The sequence below is a fragment of the Manacus candei genome, unplaced genomic scaffold (genome assembly GCF_025592945.1).
Source record: "Manacus candei isolate 608988 ecotype Guabito, Panama unplaced genomic scaffold, ASM2559294v1 h1tg000057l, whole genome shotgun sequence".
NCBI classification, from domain to species: Eukaryota; Metazoa; Chordata; class Aves; order Passeriformes; family Pipridae; genus Manacus; species Manacus candei.
This window is the reverse complement of record NW_026138105.1, coordinates 12,124,351-12,150,384: the sequence shown is the minus strand read 5'-3', so window position 1 is coordinate 12,150,384 and position 26,034 is coordinate 12,124,351. Positions and strand designations below refer to the sequence as shown.

Genomic DNA, 26,034 nt, shown 5'->3' with positions numbered 1-26,034 from the left:
GATAAGATCACACCATAAACAGATCTAATGAACTCAACACTTTTTAATTTCAGCCCCAAAAACTGGAGGAATGACTTACTTGGGTCTCGACTGCTGTATGGCCATCCCGAGGCAGGTGAAAAAGGCAGCACCGGGGAGTTTGCCCTGCTGTCGTCCTCCACTTGCTGCGTAATGTGCCGCACAGTTTCTTTGTTTTTCCTGTTCTTCCTGCGCCCCGTGGGCTGCCAGCCCTCCCCCACTCCTTGCTCCGAGAACCCAGTCTGTATTGCACTATCCTTGGCAGAATGAAGCTCACCCCCTCCATAATGCGACGGTGAAACCTGTTCCTCTTTGATACGTAAAGACCCATAGCCCATGTCACTGGCCCAGAGAGACTGGGACGAAATGTCCTCGTGGCTGTCTGTTTTTGGCTCTTGATCCTCTTTTCCATAACTACTCCCTCCTTCGTGGCAGCTGGCAATAGCTGAGTCTCCAGAGGAGTTTGCCGGGCTGGTTCTCCGAGCCAACCACGGAGATATGCTCCTGCCAGCCACCACCGCCGAAATCAAAGCGTCCGTGCTGCTGCTGGAAGGGGCTCCCAGCTCATAATCAACGAGGTCCTCAGAGGCATCAGACTTTATGCTGATGTCCAGAGCAGCTTTGATGAAGTTGTGACAGGCCTGCACGATGTCTGTCATCTGCAGGTAGCTGGCAGCCGACATCACCTCGATGACGTTGCGGCTGGTCAGCGCCAGGTGCGCGGAATACATGAAGTCAATGATTGCCTTGAAGCCCTGTGCGGTGACAATGTCCAGGTGGGTGACTGTGGCCTGGTCAGAGGTTTTCTGCACCTGGCAGTACAGAGTCTTGAAGTAGCGGCTGCTGCCCAGGAGGACGTTCTTGTGAGCCTTGAAGATCTTGCCCTCCACGATGATGCAGACGTCGCAGAGGATGCCGTGCTGCCGCTGCTCGTTCAGCTCCCGCAGCAGGTGACGGTAGTGGGAAGCAATCTCCATATCTTCCTTTCGGTTATTCATCTGGAAATCTTTATGTTTCCTCTTCCACAAGTCCTGCACGGGGAAGGAAATGACAGTATTACAAAAATCCACGATGAGCTCACAAATGTGTTTTCCGAAGGCTGAGACAAACCCCGAGCGACGCCAAATTAAGCAACAGGTTCATGAGGAAAGAATGTCACAAATACAGCTACTGCCTGCAACTGCACATCCACTGACACGATGCAGCTCACTTTGACCACACTTCAAGCAATTTATGTTAAGAAGAACTAGGTTTGAAGCCAATCCTCCTGTGGTTCGTAACATCCCAGAGAAACATTTCTTTAAATCACTACAGACTCTTAAGGAAACCTGAAGTTACCAGGGTACAACAGCTGTCAGTTTTTACCCTGAGTTTGGTAAAATTGAAATCACACTGATGGAGGCAAGACTATTGAAGAGCACCCTTTAACACAATGTCCTCAAGGGAACAAGCATGATTTGTAGTACACTGAATAGCTGAGATCCTCACACAGCAAAAGCCAATTGAATCCAGCATTTCTCCTGTTTATACTGCTGTGGAGGGGCTATAAATATGGTTTAAAAGTCAGGCAAATCCAAGACCACAGATCACTAAATTTTAAGTCCCCACCCAAACTAAACTGGAAATACATCACAACTATGAAATTAATGTTATTTGAAGCTTAACTACTTACAGGCACAAGATTTTTTACTTTGCAACAAACATGCTATTTCCTCGGCTTTACATCTCCAAGTTTACCCCACAGCCACCCTGAGATATCGGGGAGAGAAATTCTCATGATCCCCTAAAGAAAGGACCAACATAACAAAGCTGAGAAAAATTCACAGGGTCTTTGATCGCCTCTCATAAAATTTGGCAGTATTATCAAAAAAAAAAAAAAAAGGTATTAGTGCCAGCAGCAATGTATCTTGCAAGTTATGCTCCAAATTATCCTCTTACACGCCAAAACAGGAAAAAAGGTCCTAAATGTGTATATATTGACAGTAATAAGCAGTCTTAGGATTTTCAGACTGAATGTTACCCAGTTATTACCTTTGCAACTCCATAGTTTGCTGACACAGCTTTACAAATTCCTTGGCATTCAATTCTGCCATTTTCTTTCTCTTACACCACTTTTTGGGAAATTATTATCTAGATTTATACATCGTGTCACAGTGGTTTAATGGTCCAACTAATTAAGAGCACCGAGGTGAAAGATATCTTACCCCTTTCTCTCAAAAACTTACAGTTGTTCCAATATAAGAAGTTTCAACTGTAGAATTGATATGAGGGTCCACATGTCAACACACAACTGTAAAATTGGACCCAGTTCCAAATGTTATTATGGGCAGGCACACACATCCAGAAGCCTGGATTTAGGCTACTGGTTGTTACTTATAAAACTGAAATCTCTGAGGTCTTAAGAGTCTTGAAGCAGACACGGTTCAATACAAACACTGGCATTAAGGAGGCTGATGAGAGCCTGGAGCACGTTTCTAACATCCATCGAGTTCACACACAAATTCAGTCCCATCTGCTCAAATTGGCTCACAATTCTAGGACAGCCGTGATTCAGGAAGTATCCTGACACATCCAAGTGTGTTTCCTGTACTGTGGAATACAGACCCATAAGCCTCCTGCCCCCTTCTCCTACCCTGTCCTATGATTATCATCACCAGGAGCAAAACAGCTGCAGTTTAGTCAACACTGCTGGCCAGAAAAGCACCTCCCAGCCCACAGAACAAACGGGAGATGGGACCTTCGAGAGAGTCACCTGATGACTCAAAAGTTCAAGTTATGCAAGACTGCTCCAAGCCTCCCCCAGTTCTGCAAGGATGGAGCTGCCTCTCTGCAGCCTTGGAAATGCTGATTTGCATGACCAGCTGGTCCCTGATCACTCAGAAGCACTTACTTCCCTCGAGAGAGGAAGGACCATCTTCCTGCAACACAAATAGCCTGAACTGGTGTTCACCAAATTCAAAACAGTGCAGCTTTTCTGCAGAATTAAGCATAGAATGCACAGAGAAACCAATTTTTATTTTTTTCTTATTTGAACTGGAAGAGGTCAAGAACATTACAGCTGTACACTGAGCAACACCTATTTACCACAGAAATCTGCCTAGAGACCTCAAACCAAATCCTCACACAGACACCATCTCCATCTCAAATAACTGAAATAAATCAATGAAAACCAAACAAAGAATCAGAGTCAGGGAGCATGGGGGGAAAAAAAACCCCACGGATTTTTCAGGTGTTTGACCTGAAAAGGTTGTGATGGCACCAGCCAGCACAGCAGCTCTCTAACCCAGGCTCTGGAGGTGGCTGCCACAGCTTCCCAACATCTCCGTGTTGGAGAGAACCGCCTCGTAAGGCAGAATGACAGCTCAGTTTTGTCTTTATTCCAGAAACCACTACTGCATCTACTTTTAGGAGTTGAAGAGTCAGCTTTGTCCCCTCAGGAAATATGAATTGCCACATAGGATAAAGTGAGTTGTCCATCATCAGTCCTGTCTCCAACAGCTGCCATATCCACACGATTCAGAGGGAGATGCAAGAAAACCTCACACAGGATACAATCAGGAAGCCATCAGAATATTTTGGATATGGAATTTCCTTTTACTGTACCTTCATGGATATCAAAATCCATATTCCAAAAAAAACCCTCCCTGGAACTGGGGGGGGGGAAGAGGGAAATCTCCTGCAAGGATAATTTTCTCTTCCTCAATTTCATACAGAATAGCGTCAGGAGTATTTGTCAACATCACCACCTGTTCTTGGGAATTTATGCAACAAGAGCTTTTCTTCTTCAATGTTCTTCACCTGGAAATTATATAAATTCCTTGAGATTTTATTTCTTTGCTATTTCATTTATTGAGCTTAGTGCAGTGGGTTGGGTTCCCACCTCACTGATAACAGTCCACTTCAGATACTCCTTGTCCTTTTTTAAAGCTGCCTATGGCAGAAACACAGATTTTAAAATATTTTTTTCTTGCTACCTTTGGTTTAGACTGGACCAGCTTGAAGTTCAGAGACTGACTAATTTAGTGCTACTTATGGATGAAGTACTTGCTCATCTCTTTAGGAAGCAGGAGATAAGATATCACAGAAAAGATATCAGGGAAATTTTACCAGACACAAACAAATCTATTCAAGATTCCCTACTGGCCAGTGAGGTGGGCACATCACAACACTTTCAAGTAAGCAAGTGATGATGTGGATTCTCCCACGTTCAGTGTAATCAATAAAGTTTAACATTTTCCAAGTCAGGAATTATTCTTGTAGATGTCTTGATTTTCCCCTGATGGAAGGTCTGCCACCTTACACACATCACTCCACATTCAGCATCTGTCACAGGCATTGTACCTTTTAAATGAGAGGTCTTTGGGGGAGAAAATTAAATATGCCTTAAATTCAGAGGAATTAATTAGTTTTCTGTCCACCCATGTCAAACCAGAGCATCCATTTAATGTCAAGGATCACTAGGGAATTAATCCAAGTTAAATTTAAGGCAATTTGCTAGTAGTTAAAAATTCAGGAAGCTTTAAAACCCCGTGCTCTTGTGTTCCAATTTTACATGCTGTTTTGTGGCTTGTTGCTGGTTTAGGGGTTTTTTTTCTCTTTTTCTGGTAATGATATTTATCTCCACTTAAAAAATGCTGTGGAAAGATTTCTTCAGAAAAGCTGTACCATTCAAATTTCTAGTGGAAGCACAGCTAAGAAGGAATAAGCTGTGGAGTTTTCTTAGAAACAGACCTCAAAGACCAATGATGTATTTTTTGTTTTATCTCAGGTCTTTTTACTACACTGAAGGGCTTCTAAATTGAGCACCTACTACAGTTCTTTAGGGCTGGTCCTGCCATGGCAGCACATGACCACAACACAGCTCTCCAGGAAGCCAACGAACCATGAAAGCTCATCTGAAGGTTTTCCACAAAATAAATTGTAGCATATCAGGCTTTCTTCATAAGCCAATGCATAGACACTACAGTAATTCAAGTCTATTGCTTTCCCAAAAACGACAACAAAAAAAATTGTCCCTAAACAAACTCTTGCATGTAACAGCAAAAAGAACACAGTGTGAACAGATTTAATAGCCACTGCCATTAAATTTCTGTCAGGATACAGGCCTACCTTTTATTTTTCACATCAAAAAAGCTGGTCTTAAATAAACCATTTATAATTTACATAATCTTTAACCCTAGCTAGAATGAATCTAGTTCTACAAATAGAGCATCTATGAAAGTGCCTTATTTTGCACTATCAGTACAGTTACTTAAACATGAAAGTATCACCTGATGACATAGTTAAGAGTTTAAATAGACACAAACCTCACTTCCCAATGGAAAGGTTTTAAGAAAAGTAACCAGCAATACTTACAAGGCCATACCTCTCAGCATAATCAGAATAAGTCTCCTGACCAAAATCTTAACACCAGTAAAATTAAGGGGTACAAATTTGTTGCATCTATATCTCAGTGTATTACTTGAATTTTGACAAAAAGTCACAGTCAAGAAGTGAAGTACACACAAAGTCTTCTACAGAGCAGTCCCCTGGGCAACAGTGGGGCCAAAAATAAACTTCCTTCACTCAGAAAGAAAACAGGGGAAAAAAAAAAAAAAAAAGAGAGGCCTGGAGAGTTTTTTGGGGGGGTTGCTGCTGTTAGGATTCATTTGTTTGTTTACTTTTTCCTCTCTCAGAATATAAGTGAGCTGAAGATTTAAACTACATGACAGTTTGTCCATTACAATTTTCTAAATGTGTTTCTACCCTTAATACCAAGGACCCAAGTTACAGAGTACCAAAATACTCACTAGTGCACTCCTCCACCACACTGCTCCCTGGAGAAAATATGCCAACTGGAATTTAACCAAAAATGTGTTGTTTCTTCCCCCCTCTCCCTTCAGAGAAAAGTAAAAACAGATTAAGGAAGAACTCAAATTCACTCCAATGGTTTATTATGTAAAAAACCAACAAACACACCCCACTTCTCTGCCTCCCCTGTGTCCTGTCCCTGTATCCACTCCCAAGACATTCCAACATTTTTTAAATTCCTCTGCAAAGGAGCTCTGTAAGGTGAGATTGGGCTTGAAATGCTTCCTTGCACAACAAGACACAGTGTGTATGGAAGTTTCACTTTTATCCAATTAAAGACAACAGAAACACACGGGATTCCTCCTCTCCATGTGCCCCGTGCTGAAAAGAATGGGAACAAAACCCCTCAAGGTAACCTTAGCAACTGCAAAGGACAGTACCTACCACTTTTTCTGGTAAATGAGAGGAAAAGAAGACTCAGGGTATTAATGGATGGTCACTGCCTGCAAAGACTCTGCTCGAGAGCTTTACAAGCACAAATCTCCACAAGTGCAGAGTTTTCTCCCAAGTGCGTTTGAGGAAGCACACAGTTCTAGAGGAGTTTTAATTTCTTGACACTAGATAACCCCAGATTATACTCATATGTTCAGCTTTGTTCAAAATAGATGTAAGTAACATCTTATGAAAACGAACAGCTGCCAAAAACCCAAGTCTCCTGCCCTACTCTGATTCCTGAAACCCATCACCCCTTGTTTAAGTTGGTCATTCCGACCACAACTCTGAATTCAAAGAGAAACAGGCAGATGTTTGTAAACAGACCAAAGCAGACCCTTGGGTCAGAGAGGTTACTCACAGCTCAGGGTTTCATGCAAACAACAGTTACCACTTTTCCCCAGTGACCAGGGATGAGAACGTTTAATTAGAGCCCAACAGTGCACGTTCAGCCCTATGGGTTAGGAGTCACAGGAAGAAAAAAAGAAAAAAAAAAGTTTCATCATTTAGCTTGAGAAATACTACAGAGGTACAGAAAAGGCAAGAACTTGGGAAGCAAATGATTTTCAGTAAACTTAAAGGAAAATACTAATTCAATTTTTATTATGAAATTTGAACCGGCTCACTCAACTGTCAGTGTACACGTATTATTTAATTAACATCAGCCTGATGAGGATTCACTAAAATTTTTCCAACTTCAAGTCAACACTGCCCCATCATCCAGAGCATTAAAACAACATCTCAGCTTAGAATCTCTGCATAGATATAATCCAGAAAGCCCAAAAGTAAAGTTCAAACAGTAGGACAGAACACTACACACTTCTAGTATTTCATTAAAGCACAGTCCAAACACGAACCACAAGCAAAATCTAACTCCAATAGCACAGCTTAAAATAACAGGGAGCCATCATTTAACATTTCACCCTCTACTCCAAAACTCTAAACCAGAGACTTGGCTGTGGCCTTTGACCTGTCAAACCATCCACCTGAAGTTACAGGGCCAACCTGTGCAGTAGCTGGCACCAGAAAAATGCAACCAAAACACAGGATTTTTGCAGGAATCGAAGAAAAATCCATTTATTAACCTTCATTGGCTCTGACAGTGCATGAAGAATTTTAAGAGAAAACCAGGACCGAAAATGAGATCTAAATGAAAACTGTTAACCTCCGTATTTTGGATGGAGGGAAATTAGAAACTTGGAAACTGTAAAGTTAAAAATATTAGGGGGAAAAAAAAAAAAAAGATCAGAGGTGCATATTTTGCTATATTGTTCTTAAAAGTAAAAAGCAGTGGAGAGATATTTACTGATTTTGTTAGAGGAAACATATGAACCGTAATATTAAATAAATAAATTAAATAAATAAATAAAATAAAAAAATAAATAAATAAAATCCAAAACAATTACTTCTTACCAGTAACAAACTGGGTTCCAGGTCTAGTGTTTCTCCTACAACAGCTGAGGACATCAACAGCCCCAGGGCAGCACAGGTAGTGCCCTGTTCCGTGACCTTCTGACAGCACTGGAGTGAACTCTTGTAGGAGAAAGACAGAACTACGACAAAAAGCAAAACCAGAGGAAATTATTAGCATTAAACTACAAGATTACTGAATGGTGAGGCATTTTGAGGTCCCTTCCCTCCAAACTCACAGTTATAACATCCCTATTTATGACTCCATGAACCCCAGAAAAGTTAACTCCAATCATATCAATACACTGCAGGTAATTAAAGCCTGGCTACCATTTAGTAACAATATAAGTAGGAGTTATTTCTTAAATGTATGGGAACAAAAAGTCTAATTTTAGCTACTAAAACTTCAAACAAACCCTTGAACAACAGGGTTTCCTGTTTGGGAGCTTTTCAAAACATTCTCACTTTAATGACTCTTTAAAGAGACTCACCTTACCTGACCTATGAAATACTGAGGTTAAAAAGCTCCACTACAGCTCCTGAAAGTAGTTTGCAGTGGAATACTCAGGAGAATTTCCTCTTGTAAAGTTCTACTGGTTGACATCATTCTGGGATAAGAGACCAAACCATCCTAAGATTTTTAAAATTCTGTGTAAAATACAGGTACTTCAGTATATGTGAAAGGCACACTCACAGAGAGACTTCTCAGATAAATCCTATTTACAGTTACAAGCTACTAGGAATAGGAATAGTTCATCTACACCAAGGCTTTTGTCTGTGAGGACACATCCACTAACATTATCATCTTGCACACCTATCTTTCTTATACAAAACAAACTTTACTTTTTTCAGAATAGCACATACTGGCAATATTTAACTTCCAACTTAAACTTCTGAGTAGGTTTTATTTAAAGTTTTATGCTGATAGCCACGACAAAGACTTTTTTGATCTCTGCATTTCAAACATCTTCAATACACAGATTAGCTCTCTTAATGAAAATAAGCTATAAATCAATACTGCTGATTTCAAAACTGACCTTCTGTAGTAACAGATTGTGAAAGAAAACATCAGAAGATAAAAATTAAGAAAGCTTTTCCAACACAAACTAATGTCATTATAGAAGGTGAAATAAAATATCTAATAAACAAATGAAGCAATAAGGAAAATCCAAGCATTCTTACGGCAAACAGAACCGAAAATCCTGAAAACAAATATGACCCAATTGAAGCAAACACCAGTGACTTTGTTCTCAATTTCTATTTCAGACAGCCAAGTCTTGCCTTTCTCTAATTCTGATTGCTTCTCCATAGCAATTGTTTTGGCCAGCTCTTTTTAGTCCTGTTATTTAGACAGTTAAGAAAAAACAAAGTGGGGCAGTGAGGGAGCCAGACCAACCCAGACACTTGGGAAATTACTCTGTTAGCACAGGGTAACAGGAATACTTATTTTCACTTGGACTTAGGGCTGTTACTGTTAAAACTCTCATTTACACCTCTGTCCCAGGGCACAGGGGGAGCCAGAACAGACTGGCAAGAATGGCAAAGCTGAGCCTACACTATTCTGAACTGCTCTGCAGTTTTTCTCCTTGCTTTGAGCTCTGCAGTTGTTTTCCTCTTCTGATCAAACAGATGAGAACCGAGTGACCACGATTAATGGAGGCACCTCTGCCACAGGGAAGGAGCAGAAGAACAGCCCAGAGGTATTTCTTCCAACTTTTGCAGCTGGCTAAGATTTCTAAATGACCCCTTGTTATGAATGTAAAGTCAAGCTTTATAAAGAACTGTCAGCCCCCATGACAATGTTATCTCCAGCTCCTCTTTCTCTTTCCCACACCACATGACAAAAATATCTTTAAATGCTGAGAACTTACCGATATTTAAAAGTGTTTCCTGTTAGCCAAAATAAATGTCGCGATGTTTCACAGCTGGGCAGTGCATGATTCAATGAAGAGAGGAGAATGGTCTCTGGTAACAAGCTCCAAAAGGTTCATCAGATGTCCTGTGTTTGGGAATGGAAAGAATAGGAGGCAAAAATTAGAATCTGAACTTTAACTCAATACAAAGCCCTTGAGTGTCACATAATTACGAGCAACAGTTAAAATAACTGCCCATTTACAACACTGTTTGCCATTTCAACAAGAAATATTCTGATGTATTTCTATAATGAAGCATACAGGGAAAATGATTTAGCCCTTGTGTTAACTTGAAGAGTTTAACACATCAATTTGAAGATTATTAACAACTTCTGACTATGTTTCCGGACAGAAGTGCTTTGGAAAAGTCACTCTAAAAAAATGGTACTTTATGTAATGATTTCAAACCATTTTAACATTGTCTCAGATGACATCAAAGTTTCAGTTAATGTTTCTGTGACCCCTGCCACCCACACACTTGAAATGGGGTTAGTATTAATCTCACCTCATGGTTACAGTGATTCCCCTCCAAACCAAAATATTTGCCTAAGGTTACAGAAAAACCATGTGCCCACATACAAAAGTAAGAGATCTGACTTTTATTCCCATCCAACTCTACTGAACCACAGTATTCAAAGGCCAGCATGACCTGCATGTTACAGAGCATCCACAAAGGTAGCAAGGAAAGCACTTTGCTCCTCTTACAAACATGTACAAGCTTTGAAAGAAGAAAACCCTCAAAGATGCAAATACCTAACAGAATGCAGAAGGAAGTTTTATTTTCCATGCCTGTAAAAGCTGTGCAGCCTGAAATACAATATTCCTAAGGGTAACAACTTGCTAATATGACAGGATTCACCTTTCCCACAGGGTACAGGTGTGTGCTTCTAGTTCCAGCTGCTTACTTGCAGTAATATTTTCACTGCACTTTGCATTCCCCTTATTTGTTTCCCCATAGCTTCCACCTCTGTCCACGTGCCTGCCTGTCCATCCCCTCTCCATCACAGCACAGCAACACTTGCTCAAATCATTCCCCTGTTTTTGATGTCCATTCTCTCTCATCTCGTTGCACCAAGAGAAGGACAGATCCAACACTACCCACGCCACAGACTTTGCAGAACACAAAAGCAACATGGCAGAGCCATCCAGGGCTTAAAAAGCAAGTGCTTTACAAGGAACCAGGTTTGAGAAGTCTGGTAAAATTAAAAAAAAAAGAATCTAGCTACAGATATATCTTCTACTCTAACAGTGAAGATTAAAAAACAATCTGAAAAAAATCTCAGTGTCTGTGGCTCACATGACACTTACCTGTCCAAGTGCCATTAACTCCTAAAGATCCTAAGCTTCTACTTTAAGGTCACAAAAGAAATCTAAGCAAAAGACTCTGCCCTTGTGCATCTATTAGCTAAAAAACAAGATAAAAAGGACCTTAAAAAAAAAAAAAAAGGTTTAGAGAACTCTAAACTTATCACACTGGGAATTGCCCTGAAGAATGGTTTCCCCTAAACTTTCTCATTGGTTTTTGGCTTTTTAATTAGGGGATCTTTGCCAAAGTTCCCAAACTCAGTACGTAAAAACAGAGGGAGCCAAAGGAGAAAGAATCATGAGGTGATTTTTAAAGAGAAGTAAAGCAGCAGGAGGAACTGAAAGATCACCTAAGAGACACAAAAGGAGTCACGAATAATCTAAGAGTAAAAAAAAAGTCAACCAGTGCAAACCCAAAGACAACATATGAGGTGCTTTGAGAACGACCCACTCCTGTTTGTGTAATTTGTGGTACAAGCCCTCAGGGCCTTGGGTAAGGATCCTGTTTTACTTTTTAGCACAAATCTCATAATCCAGATTTGATCAACTACTATTAAAAAAAAAAAAAAAGAAAAAAAAAAGAAGTGGAGTCAAGCCAAGAAGGACACAGTGGTAACAAGGAGGAAGTCAAAAAGCTGGTTTTATATTTAGCCACCACCTCATTCTCCAACACTATAGTGGCAGGACTGTTAGGAGCAACTGCACCCTGACTACTTCGTTCATTGGCACTTAAATTAGTTGGGTTTGGGTATTTTAAGTAACTGATGGCTAATACAGACCATTGATTCTTCTGTTTCAGGGCATGATCTGAGCAGTAGTCAAGAAGGTATTTCCTCTGATGCTGTATTAGCACAAAAGGTGCAAATTTTGTTTAACTCTTTCCTCAGAGAGAACAAGCCAACCACCTGAAACATCAACTTTATGCAGAGCTCTTCTCCAGAAGTGAGAAATACCAGGAAGCAAACTCACTTGGATGGAATAAGCAGTTTGTTCAACATTCAATGGGGAAATAATCAGGAAAGATGACTGGGTATTTCAGTATACAGAGGTACAAACACATTCCTTAATATGCCAAACCCTACTCACTCATTCTAAGTAGGGTCCTTGGTCAAGGTAAGGTCCTGACACACACCAACATTCTCGTTACCAGGTTTATTTTATTCCACACACAAGCTCGTAGATGTGTCTGTAGAGTATTTCTGATGCCTCAGTGCCTCCCTCCATTGCAGGAGACCCCAACTCAGGTTTACAATAAAGCAAATGCAGGGCAACTTCCAGCATTTGCGGGATGTTTTTCTTCCCCAGCACGTACACGAGTCAAGTGAGCAACAGGGCAGGATCACCACTGTGTGGGCTGGAACAGAAGTCAGCCACATCCCCAAAAAGCAAGGTAAAAAGGTGAGTTTCAGCTCTAACCTGAGCACTGCCAAGTGGGACACATTTCCATCTCATTAGAATGGCTGTCAAGGATCTCACCCTGCCTGCAGAGCACTCGGAAACTATTTCAAGCCAGTGTCTCAACAGCAGTCTGATGTTTCCTAAATGTATGGGTATGAAAGAAAGTTAAAGCAACTGTTCAGAAAATAACTGCACCACAGCTGACTTGGTAAGGGATGTCAAACCCCAACCATGAGCCTCTGGACTCCACCACATCCCAGAGGGAATCCAGTGAGGACTTCACACTGATTTGCCTTTATGAAGAATAAGCACTTCTAGCACAATTTTTCAACAATAAAACAGAACATGTTTTGGGAGAGCTGAGTAAACCCTGGCACCCCTGTTTCACAGGAGGTGAGACTGACAACAAGCAGTTCCACACCAGCACGTTCAATCAACGGCTACAGGATGGGGAACCAGTCCCAAGGAGAAGCCATTCCTCCAAACTGGGCATTCTAGTGCATCCAAATACACCAAGGCAGCACAAACCAGAAAACTATTGAACTGTTTAGGGAAGTTGAGATTCTCCCCTCCTGCATCTCAAGTGAAAGTCCTGCACGAAGTGATACAGGCTTTTGTTTCTCATCCAGATCCAGAGGGAAGTGAGAAAACCAACCACTGAAGGACGTATTTAAGGGGGCTGCAACACAAACATACAAAAAGTCCTCAGGAGGGAGTAAGTGAAGTTTTGAAGCAACAAATTCTAACACTGGAGTCCTGACTGCCATTGTGCTTGACCAAATATCAGAAAACCTTTCACGGAGATGTTTTAGGCGTGGAGGGGGATCACAGGACTTCCCACAGACTGAATTCCTCCCTCTGCCTCTCAGCCGCAGTCAGTCCTCGTGCTCTCTCCTAACGTGACCCCTGGTATCTGCAGACAGCCCACGGCACGCTCCCTTTAACTATTAATACATTTTAAGTTTCAAATATCTCCCACAGAAAACACAGGTGAGCTCCACACTTCAGAATACTCGAGTCAGACTCGAAATATAAACAGGGAATGAATCCTTCTGTGCGAAGCATTAGAATTTTCCAGGGTAATGCTCACAGCCAGGAATGGGCAGAAACCGCTGGCTCCTGGGAATTACAGGGGACATGTGGGATAACCATTACAACTGCAGGTAGCTCTTCAAAGACTTAAACTAAGCCCTCTCTCTGCCCTTCTGTTTGCCCATTAAACTGAGCACACAGGAGCATGGAAAACCCCTATGAATGGTTTTTACCAATTTAGGGGGAGTCTGGGGAGCGTTACAGAGTTCTCTGGAGCAGCCAGTAAACCCGGCAAGAACACGAAGGGAAAAATGTCCTGGGAAAGGTTGAGCTGTTTATGAAATAATTCCTGCCCTGAAAGCAGGCAGTGGCAGTTTGGATTGGGTGTCAGCCTGCTCTGAGCTGCTGGGAGGACAGGAAACTTTGCTTAGAAACTTCAAAAACACGGATCTAAAAACAAAACAAAAAAAATTAAAAAAAAAAAAATCCACACAAGTGGATAGCAAAGACGAAAAGAATTCCCTCAACCTCACAGCAACACAACACATCACCGGAGGAAATGCAGGCAAATAACAGACCTTCCAAACATGAGGCATTTTTCCTTTTGACAGAAAGGGCTGCTGGGGTGGGGGGGGGCTGCTAAACTGGTTTTCCTCTAAGCACTTCCAGATATTAAAATTAAAAAAAAAAAAAAAATCCTCTTGTGAGGAACATTTCCACTGTTGTACAACTGTCCCAGAAAACAAAGACCACGGGGAGAAAGTGGCCCATTTTCTCCAGCCTCCGAGAACCCCGAGTACAGGTCATGTTTTCAAAGGCTCAATCCTCCACACTCCAGAATGGAGCAGCATTTAAAGCACATGAATAAACATCTTAACGTTAAGAGTTACTAGAATACCCCGTTTTTGGTACCACACTAAAATTGACTCAGTTCCATCAGGGCGAACACACAGTCTATGAAAACAACCGCGAGAGAAGTTTCGCTGTGAGTGAGTTTCCCCCTCCTGGACACGCTGCATCAAAACCAAAAGATTCGTTTTCTATTTCAGTTGCAGTTATCCCATGAACGTAGCAAACCACAGAATATTCTTCAGCCATGTGTGTTTAGGAGCCCCCTGAAATCCTGTCCCCTGGTTCTCCCTCCAGCTCCTCTGCCCGTTCCCTGCCGGCTCCCAAAAAACACCTCAAAGCAGCAATTCCTCACCGCATGTTGAAAATATTGTGACTAATAATACACTCCACCCATTTTTTTCCATCACTGAGGATTTCAAAATATAAAACTTGACAAACAGCGAGAGAAGCTAGATGGAGTTTAGAAGGGGAAAGTAAAATTTTATTTTCAATTAAAAGAGGCTACAAAAACACACAGTGTTCAAGCAAGGTATCGATTAAAGTGAAAGAGCTATCCAGTCACAGCAAGCTTCCTCCTCAAAATTGTGTTTTTCCCACTCTTCTTGGTCAGCACTGCTTTTTCTTTGAATCCCCACAGGAAAATAAAAATAAAAAAAGGAAAAAATACTCCCTGTCCTTTTTGAGAAAACACATTTAATGCATTAGTAGAAGGGCTGCTCTGTGCACACAGAGAACCCACACTTGTAATAAACACTTGATCGAGTCCACGAACTGAGACCTAGATCTGTATTACAGTGACTAAATGCTAAAAATGATACCAGTGATGCAATTAAAATGCACGCAAGAACTTTGGTACAGGTGTCTACAATACCACTGTTTGCTAAACACATCTCCTAATTAGCATGGCTTTAAACAATGCTGATAATAATCCGGTCCTGCAAGGCTTGCCAAATGAATCATTGGGATTGCAAAATAAAAAGCATGAGGAATTCATTAAAGAGCTGTTAAACTCTCCTTTGTTTATCTTTCCCTGGTCAGGTGTAAAAACAAATAAATATGGGTTTACGTCTCCGGATTCCATCCTAACGCTCCGCTTCACAATAACGCGCTGGGGAAGAACCTCCTCAGGAGGTACCAACATTTTTTTTCCCCTCCGTTTCAAAAGAGAAATCCTCCCACTATTACAGTCCTGAAAATCTGCTCCATTCTCTATTTGTCATCTGGGATTGAGTTATCAGACACTACTTGTATTACTTTGGGAACTGACATGTCTATTTACAGAGACACAAAGGCAATCCAGCAGCACAACCCCTGCTTTTCCCAGCACCTCTCCTTCTCCCCTCCGCCAAATTTTACCAGCACTTTTTTCTGGGGAGGGGAGAGGACACCTCACTAGTTTCCCAGCATGACAGAAAACATTTCCAGCCACTTTTGCACTTGTTACAGCCTTATAAAAAATAACCTATATCCCCCCAAAGGAACAGCATTATTTTTTTTCCAAGGTTTTTTTTTTCGTTTGTTTGTTGGGGTTTTTTGTATTTCTTTTTTTTGAAGAGGGTCACTTCCCCCATTTCAGCCTGCAATTAAAATGGAGGCAAGGCCAGGCGATCTATGTCTGGCTTTAGGGGGAGACAATAACCCAAAACAGGCCTGGCTTAAAAAAAAAAAAAAAAAAAAAAAAAGAGGAGAGGAGAGGGAGAAAGAGAAAGAGAGACAGGCAGAAAGAGAGAAATACAACATGCTTCACCAGTATTATTACCTCATCCCTTTTTCCAAGCAGTTTTGAACCACACTCCTGACAAACTCTTGGTCCAACTTGCACGGATGCTGGTTTTTAGGGGGCGGAAAGGGTTTTAATGCTGGAGCCGGGATTGAGGCTGGCTATCCGCAAGTGGAGCTGCTGTTAAAATGCCCCCTTGTCTCTTCTCCTCTCCCTTGAGCTGGGTGTTGACGCAGCAGAAATTACCAGCTGGAAAATTCCCCTTTTGGAGGTTACGGGGAGGGGGGGGGGGGGGAAGGGACGGGGGGGCGGGCGGAGGAGCGAGGGGAGGGGAGGGCCGGGGGAGGGGGGTTAAACCCGGCACTTACCAAGTTAAGCCATCCACCCACACCAAATAGGACACCGCGTCCCAAAGAAGGCTCCGTGCCCCCCTCGGCGGGGCAGGGCGCGACCGGGGAGGAGGAGGAGGAGGAGGAGGGGGCGGGTGGGAATAACGGGGATGGAAACGGGGATAAGGATAAAAAAACGGGGATAACCAGTGGGGATAATAACGGGGATAACACCGGGGGCGGCGGTGCGGGAGCGGCGGGGGGGGCTCCCCGCCGCCCCTCCGTGTGTAGGGGTGTGGGGGCGGCCATGGCGACCCCCGCTCGCCCCGGGGGGCGGGGGGCGACGCGCTTACCTGAGCCCCATGGAGGAGAGCGGGGTGTCGGAGCGGCCGGAGCGGTGGCTCCGTCGGTCACTCCGTGCCTCTCCTCCCGGGTGGGGAGGGGAAGGGGAAGGGGGGGAGAGGGGGGCGGAGGGCGGAGGAGGGGGGTGGTGTGTGGGGGGAGAACCCGGCGGAGGGGGGGGAAGAGTGGGGGGGGGCGCCCGGGCGCGCTCCCGACGCTCCCTCGGGCGCGCGGGGCGCGAGCCCGCGGCGGGAGGAGGGGGGGAGAAAGCGGGGAGGGGGGGCGGAGCCGCGCGGCGCGTGCCGGCGCTGTCCCCGCCCACTCCCGCCCAGCGGCGGGTGGTGATTGGGCGGCGGTGGGGCTCTGAGCCCCGCCCAGCGGCCACGCCCCCTCCCCTTGCGCCGGGGGAGCGGGGGGCGCCGCCGGCGGCGCTGCCACTGCCGGACACCGGAAGTGAGGGAGGGCGGGGGCGCGCGGCGCGCGGGGCACGCCGGGACGGCGCGGGGGCCGCGTTGAGGAGGGGGCGAGGGGACCCCGGGAGCGCTCCCCTTGCCCCTTCCCATCCCGGCCCTCATCCCGCTTCCCATCCCGGCCCTACCCCCGCTACGGCCCTTCTGCGGCTCCACGGGCGTCCCCTGCCGCCGGCAGGTGCGCCCAACCCCGGGAGAGCCGGCTGTGCCCCCCCCCCCCCTTTCCCCCAGCGGGGCGCGTCCCCTCAGCCCCAAGGGCTCGTGTGGGAGCGGGGCCGCCTCGGCACCTTGCAGGGGGGAAACCAAACCAAACCAAACCAAACCACTTTTCCCCTCTTTTACGCGCTGAGGTGTATTTCACACAACGCCGCCCCGAAATAAAAATCATATAAAATAATACAAAATCAAGTGCTGCCCCTGCGGCGCTCGGAGCCCCCCCCGCCCCGTAATGGCCGGTGGCTGGGGAGGACGGAGATCACAGCGGATGGAGATGAGAGATCCGCGCTGGAGAAACCTCCCGGTGCGACAAAGGGCAGGGTTTTTTGCCCTTTTGACTGCCGTGCTGAAGGATCTGACAGAAACTGCCCTATATTTCAAAGGACGGAGCTTAACAGGGCAGGATAGGTCTGGAGCGCGGAGGAGGTCGGCGCGTTGGCTGCGGCGAGCGGGGGAATCGCTCGTGTGCGGTCGCTGGGTTGTGAAAGCAGGAGCTGGTCCAGGCAGATAAAACGTTTACAAACTGTTTATCGGCATCTGCGTGCTGTGATTGCGCCCAAAATTGGGGAAATACGTGTCCGGCCAGCCGGGGCTGGCCGCTTGCATAGATAACTGGCTTAGGTGTGTAATCACAGTCATTTGCCCCGGGTAATTGCGTGACGAAGGTTTAAAAATTTCCTCCGTGGTTTCCTTTCCCTCGTCCTATATGTTTCCTTCATCTCTGGCTTTCAAGCAGGCAGACCTGCTGTTGGAACCTTTGTCTTGACTCCTATACCTACTCTTTATTCAAATCCATTCCTGCAAGGTGCTTTTAATCTCCAGGATGTCCCCTCATAGAAAGTGTATTTTTCACTTTTTAATCTGTAATTTAAATAAACGGATGTTCCATCATGTGTTTTCCTTCCCCCCCCCCCCCGTTTCCTCCCACGTACCCTAAATACCTTTAATTTTGAAAAGATCATGAATAAACCCGATTAAAGAAAACAAAATGCCTTTTAACTTCAGCATGTTTTTAATTACCTCTTCATTTTACACTGCAACAGAGTCCAGGCAGCACCTTCCTAGAAAGAGTTCCATTAAAATGCAAATGAAGACTTTGCAGAAGTTGTTAATGCAACGAAGGACACAATTTCTTAGACTTGAGCAACGCAGGATCGGCACTGGGCGGGTGTTCCTGCTGCCACCTGCTCTCTCTGCACACACAGTCCTGTGTGTTCACCTTGTACACAAATTTTCCACCCTCTGTCACCCGTGGGTGAGGAGCATCAGGACTAAAGAGCCAAAATCCCTTTTCCACTCTAAATGCTCCAGCTGGTTTTCATGTGAATCTGTCCCCCTCCACACCTTCAGGTATTAAATCCTTCCGTGCTTTAAGTCTGCCCTTTTTTTAGGCTGAAATGTGACGGTTGGAGGGGCTGATTGAAAATGGAGGTGTATCTTTATGCAAATCTGTCTATTTTGCATGACATCTGTGTCATACCTGGTTGCATATATAAGCATTCCTGCCTTTCCTCACTCCTCTGTATTTGAGACCGAGATTCCCCCATTATCCCAAAGCTCTTTAGGTGCAAAGCATGTACATTCCCTTCCTCTCCTCATATCCAGGGTTTCTTCCCCAGGTCTTTGCTGGAAGAAAGCATTTCCTCCTGTGGTATTTATTTGTGTGTCAGGCTGGGCTGACTCCCCCGGAGCAGCAGCAGCTGCTGCCCGGGCACTGCCCTGGGGAATGCTCCCAAGAGGGGGAGGGTGGCAGCAGGCCCCGTTTCCCAGAGCTGTTCCACACAAAGGATTTCAGGAGACTTGAAAAGCTTTAATATTCTTTTGCCAATCCCCTCCCTCCTTTAATTAGAAGTTTGTATTGTATTTTAGGCAAATACTGCAATAGCTCAGCCTGCCCAGGGAAGAGAGGTGCTTTCCCCTCATGAAGAAGGAAAGGACGTGCATGGAAAAAAAAAAAAAGAGAATAGGAAAAAAGAGGAGCTGGAGGAAAAATCAGAGTATTTAATATGATTTTTGGTGTGCAAAGCACCATAAGCAAGATGTACAAAGGAGACATTAAGGGTGTAACAATGCACCTCCTTGGAGAAATGTCAGGGGTTGCAGACCGTGTGTTTCCAGCCCGAGTCCACATCTCTCGCACGCCACCATACCACAGGTTTCACCCAGGCAGAGACTGGTGATATCACACCACTGATGGGTTTTAGCCACTGGGAAAACAGGTAAAAGCCATATTCCTGTAGCACAAGAGTGACTGGAATCGCTCTGAGGTTCCTTTTGCTCTACAAAGATCATGAGAGCTCTCAGACCACTGTCACAGCCGTGCTGACACCACGTGCCAATGCTCTGTGCCTAGTCATCGTCACTGCCTGTGCAAATTTGCACACATGGACTTGCACACGTGTTGTGGAATTCCACTGCATTTTTGGTGTCCTTGTGCCTGTGTGATTGCTTCCTGCACAATCTCTGAGACCTCACTGGTGTGAATGAGTCAGCACCATCCTCCCGCTGTCCCCTGTGCCAGGGTAAGGTGGGAACAGACCAGGGAACAGCAGCAGAGGAGAGCTGGCTGTGTGCTGTGTGTCCCATTTGCAAAATCATGGGATTATTTAGGTTGGAAAAGACCTCCAAGATCATCAAGTCAAACCATCAACCCCAGCTCTACCAAACCTGCCACTAAACTGTGTCCCTGAGCACCACATCCACACGTTTTTTGAACACTTCCAGGGATGGTGATTCCACCACTTCCCCAGACAATATGGGCAAAGAAATTCCTGTCCAGAAATGCCAAATCATCAGTAACACTGAAGCATTCTCATTGCAACTCCTCTCTCCAGCTCTACTCTACCTATAGTCATTGCAGTTGTAGGAGATTCTACATTTGATAAATTAAAATGATTTCCCATGTGCACTTTTCATGTGGGCAGTTTGGGAACACATTGACAAAATCCAAATGGCCTAATTATTGGGTTTTTTTCTACTAAAGTTTTGTGCTCTGAAATAGGGGTGCCAAAGTAATCCTGAGCAATCTGTGATCTGTGAGCTCTGCTCATAGAAATTCCCCTTTTGTTTCCATGTTCTGTACATGGTAGACACAGCTTTCCATCACCAAACCCTGCGCCTCCCTGGGTACAGCAGGAAGAAAGCTGTTTTGCAGAGCTCTGGCCCTGCCCTTCACAGCATCTCTGGATCTCTGAAAATCCCAGGACCATCAGCTTTGTGAACCGCATGGAGAGCAGCTGGCGGATGTTGGAGGAAAGGGTTAAAGGACCCGCATTCCTGTCCCCACTGCTCTGACCAAAGGTCAGAGGTTCCTTAGGTGAAGGAAAGGAGGGAGGTGGTGCAGCCCTGACCAGGTCATTTGAGGAGTAAACCACATCTGAGGGGAGCTAATGAAGCAGTATTTGTCTCTCTCACAGGCTCATACTCCCAGTCTGTGCTGGGCAAGTCGGAATTCCTTCTCTAGTGGGAGTGAAGATGTCGATTGTATTTTTTCCATGATGTGTATTGAGGCATTTGCTAGGTTGTGGGAGTAAACACTTGGGGGAATTCTCCATGATCTAGCAAGGGCAAGTCACAAGCCTACTAAATATGGTGAGTGAAGATTACAAAAAAACCCCTGGAGAATAAACCTCCCTCTTTCCACCCCATCTCCCCACCAGCACCACCCCCACAGATTTGTTCTCATTATCATGGCTGTGTTTCACTGCTGGCTGGGTAAACCCTCTGCTGTTTGTGTGACTAAACACATTGTGCTGATTTAGTTTTGTTTTCTGCACCCAAGGGCAGCGCCGGGGTGGTCCTTCAAGGCCTCACCGCGCTCTGGGACGCACTGCACTGTCCTGCTGGAGCAAGCAGAGACACCAGATACTCAACGGGGGGGAACAGCAGGAAATGCTCTCAGGTCTGTAAATACTTGAGGGGGTGAGAGATGATGGTCATGTACAAAATATTTGACCAGCCGCATCCCACTGACCTCCTTTGGTGCTGCTCTTGAAAGGGATTGGCCGGAGTCAGAAACAGTTGATCTCGAATGCTCCAAAAATACATTCCCTTTCAAAGCCTCTCAAGTGGAGAAGCATCCAGGCTGCCAAATCCAGTCCCCCATTCCCAACCTCTCGTGGCCTGGGTGAGCTCAGCTCCAGGGTATCCGTTTGGGTTCCCCCAAGGCTGTAGGTGATGGTAAGGATGAAGGGTGCTGGGCCCACGGCACAGAGGGCGCAGGAGGGTGCAGCAAGCTCTGTTCCCACCTTCTCCTGGCTGCTCCATCCTCACTGTCCTTGACTTGCTGCCCTGGCTCTGTCTCATCCCTCCCCTGTTCTCCTCCCAAGAGTGGCCCAGCAGCAGCCAAATGCTGCTTCTTGAAGACCTCATTGGGAGCTCAGAGCCAACCTGGGGCCCCTCCAACTCCCACCCAGAAGCCTCAGATCATTTGGGTGTTGGTCCAACCTCAAGCAGATCCCTGTGCCCTGACAAAGTCACCTGTAAAGTAAAGGATCTCTGCTTTCCTTTCTCTGAGCTTGGGGTCTTCCTGGAGCTGCTTCCTGCTGTATTTTACATCACAGTGTTTTGGTACTTCATCCCTTCCCAGGTTTCCTCCTTTCCCAGGTATGGATTGGGAGCAGCTCACCACTGTGCACATTGGACAGTGCTCTTTAACTGGATCTCCTTCTGCAGTTCCTCACTGACTGTCACCCCCATAGAAGAGGAAGAGCCAGTGCCTGAGCCAGGCTTTCTCCTGGCACCCCCAGCACCACGTTGGCACATTCTGAATAAATTTTCATCCTTCCTCCTCCACTATTACCATCTTTCACTCCTGCAGCCTTTCCTGGCCACTACCAGGGCCTCACACCATTCCTTTAGAAACAGTAGACGCACCAGGGACATCCCCGTGGTCCCGCATCCTTCAAAGTCTGACTTGGCTCTCAGTTAAGCTCAACCCTTTTTACTACAGCACCTCAAACTATTCAGTGTTCAAGAGAGACTTCACTGAAATAAGACCCTCTGTTTGAAAGGTTGGTTTTCTCCAGAACCCAACAAAATTGCAGGGCTGCACGCGAGGCCTTGGCTTCGTGCAATCCGTGTCAGCCGTGCGTGTCACGGAGCCGCGCTGGCAACAGGCAGAGGCAACAGTTAAAATATATATAGATATAACTCCTGGAGCCTGGGAAGTGTGGTCTGGGGTTTCAGCAGGCAATTGCTGGTTTGCCTAACGACTCAGGCCACAGCTGAGGTTTAGATGGGTTAAACACTGAGTCAAGTTTTGCTCTGGTTGATACGGAGCTTGGGCTGACATTCCACTCTGGGAGCATTAAGCCACCTCCTTTCCCGTCCCCCTCAGCTCAGAGGGGATGGAGAGCTTGTCTTCATTTTGCTCGTGCCCTGATGCTTCCTTGTGTTTTTACCTCCAGTGTCACGGATCTGCTCAGACAGCCCCAGTTTTGGGGTTCCCTGCAGGGCCATGCTGGAGCTTTTGCACAATATTTGAATTCATATTAAATTACTTGTCTGGAGGAGGGATGAGGCTGTCAATAATTAATCTATATTTGGAGCTATTCAAAGGCTGTTAATGGTATTTTGCACGACCACTGCCTTCTGTGAGCACCCACCTGGTTCCTGCACCCCTGGTTCCTGCCAGGGTCACGCTGGTGGCCGTGCATCCCACTGGGCAGTACTTTCCTGCTCTGATGCCCTCACCTCCTGCCATTCCCAATGGGAAAGTGGCTCACTTAAGTGCAAAACCCCTCTTGTTGGTATAAATGTCACATTACGTGGTGGGTGTCCACCACGGGCACTTCATGGTGGTCTCCCTGCTCACCCCAGCTTTTCCCAGGGAAGCTTAGCTGGCTGGTGCGACCCGTAGCTGAAATGCCGGGGCTGCCAAGCCCCAGGGAGGACTCGGCCGCTGTTCCCAGGCTTCAGCTCCCGCAGGATTTCCTATCTGGGCAGAGCCAGGGTCAGCAGGGAGGGGTCCGTCCAGGCACCCCGCAGCCCCCAGCCCTCGCCCTGCTGCAGGAAACTCTGCCGGGTGCACGGGGTGGGGTGGGGAAAGGAGGGGAGAGGAGGAAAATGGGGAATCATAGGGGGAGCTGCCAGATAAGGCTGAGCTGGAAACGTCGGGCGGATGCAGCTCCGGGCCGGGGCTCGGACCTGCGCCCCGGTCACTTCCCTCGTGCCGCCCAGCCAGAGCCGTCACAGGAGCCCAGGGATGAAATTACAGCCAGGGAGATCCAGCACCTGAGCTGGCTCAGGCAGCACATGGCCAACAGGCAGCGGAAAATCCCTCCTGGAGCCAGCCTCTGCTGGGAAGATGTTTCCTCTTCTCGACTAGGCAGGACAAAACCCATCATCGCCTGGGGCCATGGCTGGGGGTGTCGGCCCAGAGGGGTGTGGGGTTCCAGTCTGGATGAGCCCTGGAGCCTGTCCCAGCCAGAGCTGTGCTGGTGGGGCCAGCACCCACACCCAGGCTCAGGGATGCTCCCAAGCAGAGACAGAACCATCACTGGCCCTGAAGCCCAGGAGAGCCCCTGCTTTCTGGGAAGTAGCACAGGGATGTGGGCAAAGAAGACAGATACCTTCTTTGGTTTTTTCCCCCCTGAATTTATTAGTTCCAACCCCCTCCAGAAATGTCTGTGCTCTCTTTTCAGCTCTTTCCTAAACCCAACCCACTCGTTTTTACTATCCCTCTGGGAGTTTGTTCCCTGTAATACATTATCTGCTCCTGCATTGTCACACCAAACCCTGAGCTCCAAATCCTGCTGGATCCAGCACTGGTTCAAGCAGCCCTGTTGTGCTTCCCTTCTGCCTTGCTCAGATCCCACTCTGTCCTTGCTTTTCCCAGAGGAGCCAGCGCTGGAGCTGCTGATGTAACCTCCCCCAGCACCTGCAACCACATCCTTGCACCATACTCCTGCATCTCCAACCTCCAAGGCTTTTTTTGGGTAAGGGGAGCAGAGCTGTCCCCCAGACATGGGCTCCTGGCCCCCACAGCATCATGCAACCCCCCAGGTAGGGTGAAAACACTGTGGCCCTGAGCACCCCTGACATCCCACAGGCAGGGCTGGGAACTGAGGAGAGTTGAGGGGATCTGGGGGGTCCTCCCTGTGCCAGATCAGAACCCCAAACCCCAACCTTGCTGTTTTCCCTGCCCAGGCTTGGCTCAACAAGCAGCAGAACAGTGTGGGTTTGATTTAATCTTCAGGGAGATCTTCACACCTTCCTTTGCTCTTTTTCTCGCCAGCCCCTCCGCCTTCCAGTGCGGCACCTTGGCGGGGGCAGTGCCCATCTGCTGGCAATTGCTGGGTCTTTTAAATGTTTTCCCTCCCTCTCTCTTCCTACTCCATCCTCTGCTCCTCCTCTGCTCACCCTTTGCTTTGTCCCTGCATTTATTGCTGGTGCAGCATGGGCACAGCTTAGCGGGATGAGGGAGGATGGAGAGATGCTGTGCCCGGTGCTGGTTGGGAATTGATCCTCCCAGCCTCCAGCGAGGACAGTTACACAAGGCAGAGCAGCTCCCAGCCTTGCACACGTGTGTGCAATCCCTGCTGTGCTGCCTGGGGGTGGAGGTGTCTCTCCTAAGGACAGGGATGGGGCAGCAGAGGCTGCGGGGTTAGCGGGGGTACAGCGCCTGCATCCGTGCAGATGCAGCGTGTTTATTCTCACCAGATAGTTTGATGGCTTTATCTGATCACAGGTTTTCCTGAGGAAGGAAGGGTGAGTCTGAGTCACTTGAAAATGGGGGCCCTTCATCTCTGGGTATGACTGGTGGGGCTGTGGATATCAGCAGAGCCCCGGGGCGAGACGCGCTCCCAGCGCTGGTGTCATTCCAGCTTCTTTCCGCTGTGCTGGGTGGGCAATGCCATGGTCAGCAATGGATGTGAATCCAGCGTGAGCACCCATGAGTGGGGAGATGATGCGGTGTGGTGTTGGAGGAAGCAACCAGGACCCGATGCCATGGAGGGAAGAGAGAGATCATTTACTGTGTCTATGCTGTGCGAGGAGGGAGCTGCTGACATGGTGCCCCCGGTGCAGAAAACACCGCCACAAGCAAATTGAAAGCTAGAGATAAAATCTGGCAGCAATTGATAAATTCAAGAGACAGACAGGTTCATGCCCTCCTAGAAGAAAACCCAGATAATTAAACTCCCTTGTTCTGCTAATGCCTTCTGTGAGGGGCTGGGGAAACCAGCTGTGGGAGAGCCGTGGCTGCTGCTCCTGGAGAGCTGGGAGGCAGAGGAGTGATGGGGGGCACTATCCAGGGGGAAGGGCAGCGAGTGGAAACAGCTCTGGCTCCTTGAAACCAGGGAGCTGGGCTGGGGGCTGCAGCAAACTGGAGCTGTCCTCTGCTGCTTGACCCACCCACACACCAGCATCCTTCCCGGCTCTCTCTGTGCCTGAGAAAACAAATGGATTTTCCATAAAGTACCCTCAGAGCACTCGCACTCGGTGTTTTGTGGAAACCAAGGGGTTTCAAGCCTTCCTGAGCCCAGCTAGGCTCTGGAGAGTGGAGTGGAGCAGGCGACACTGAGCTGCTGAATGCACACAGAGCCAGGCCCCTGGGGTCCAGAATTAATAGGACAGAGCAGGGGCTGTTCCCTGCATGTTTTATTTATGGGAATCAGGCCAGTGAAGTTCCCTCAGCTCACCGAAATAGTCACATCGCCTCTGCTTTGCGCTGCCCACGGCCGTGACCTTGATAAATGGGTCACTGCCCGGCCCCCCCGTGCACCCGGGAGGAGGTTTTGCCCCAC

The 26,034-nt window shown here is 46.7% G+C and overlaps 1 protein-coding gene across 7 annotated transcripts in view; it reads right to left on the bottom strand.

Moving 5' to 3' along the window:
* Window positions 1-16,842, bottom strand: part of ZBTB46 (zinc finger and BTB domain containing 46) — a 50,751-nt gene extending 33,909 nt beyond the window's left edge. Inside the window, exons 1-5 of one of the 7 annotated variants that reach the window (XM_051802871.1) lie at window positions 16,299-16,841; window positions 15,970-16,179; window positions 9,582-9,709; window positions 7,714-7,853; window positions 80-1,049 (exon numbers count right to left, since the gene is read on the bottom strand). In XM_051802871.1, coding sequence (XP_051658831.1) covers window positions 80-1,049; window positions 7,714-7,767 — 1,024 coding nt within the window. In that variant the 5' untranslated portion in view covers window positions 7,768-7,853; window positions 9,582-9,709; window positions 15,970-16,179; window positions 16,299-16,841. Of the gene's footprint in view, window positions 1-79; window positions 1,050-7,713; window positions 7,854-9,581; window positions 9,710-15,969; window positions 16,180-16,298 lie in introns of all 7 variants that reach the window. The other 6 variants (XM_051802869.1, XM_051802872.1, XM_051802870.1 and 3 more) reach the window with 6 other exon arrangements.
* Between the last annotated feature and the right edge of the window lie 9,192 nt (window positions 16,843-26,034).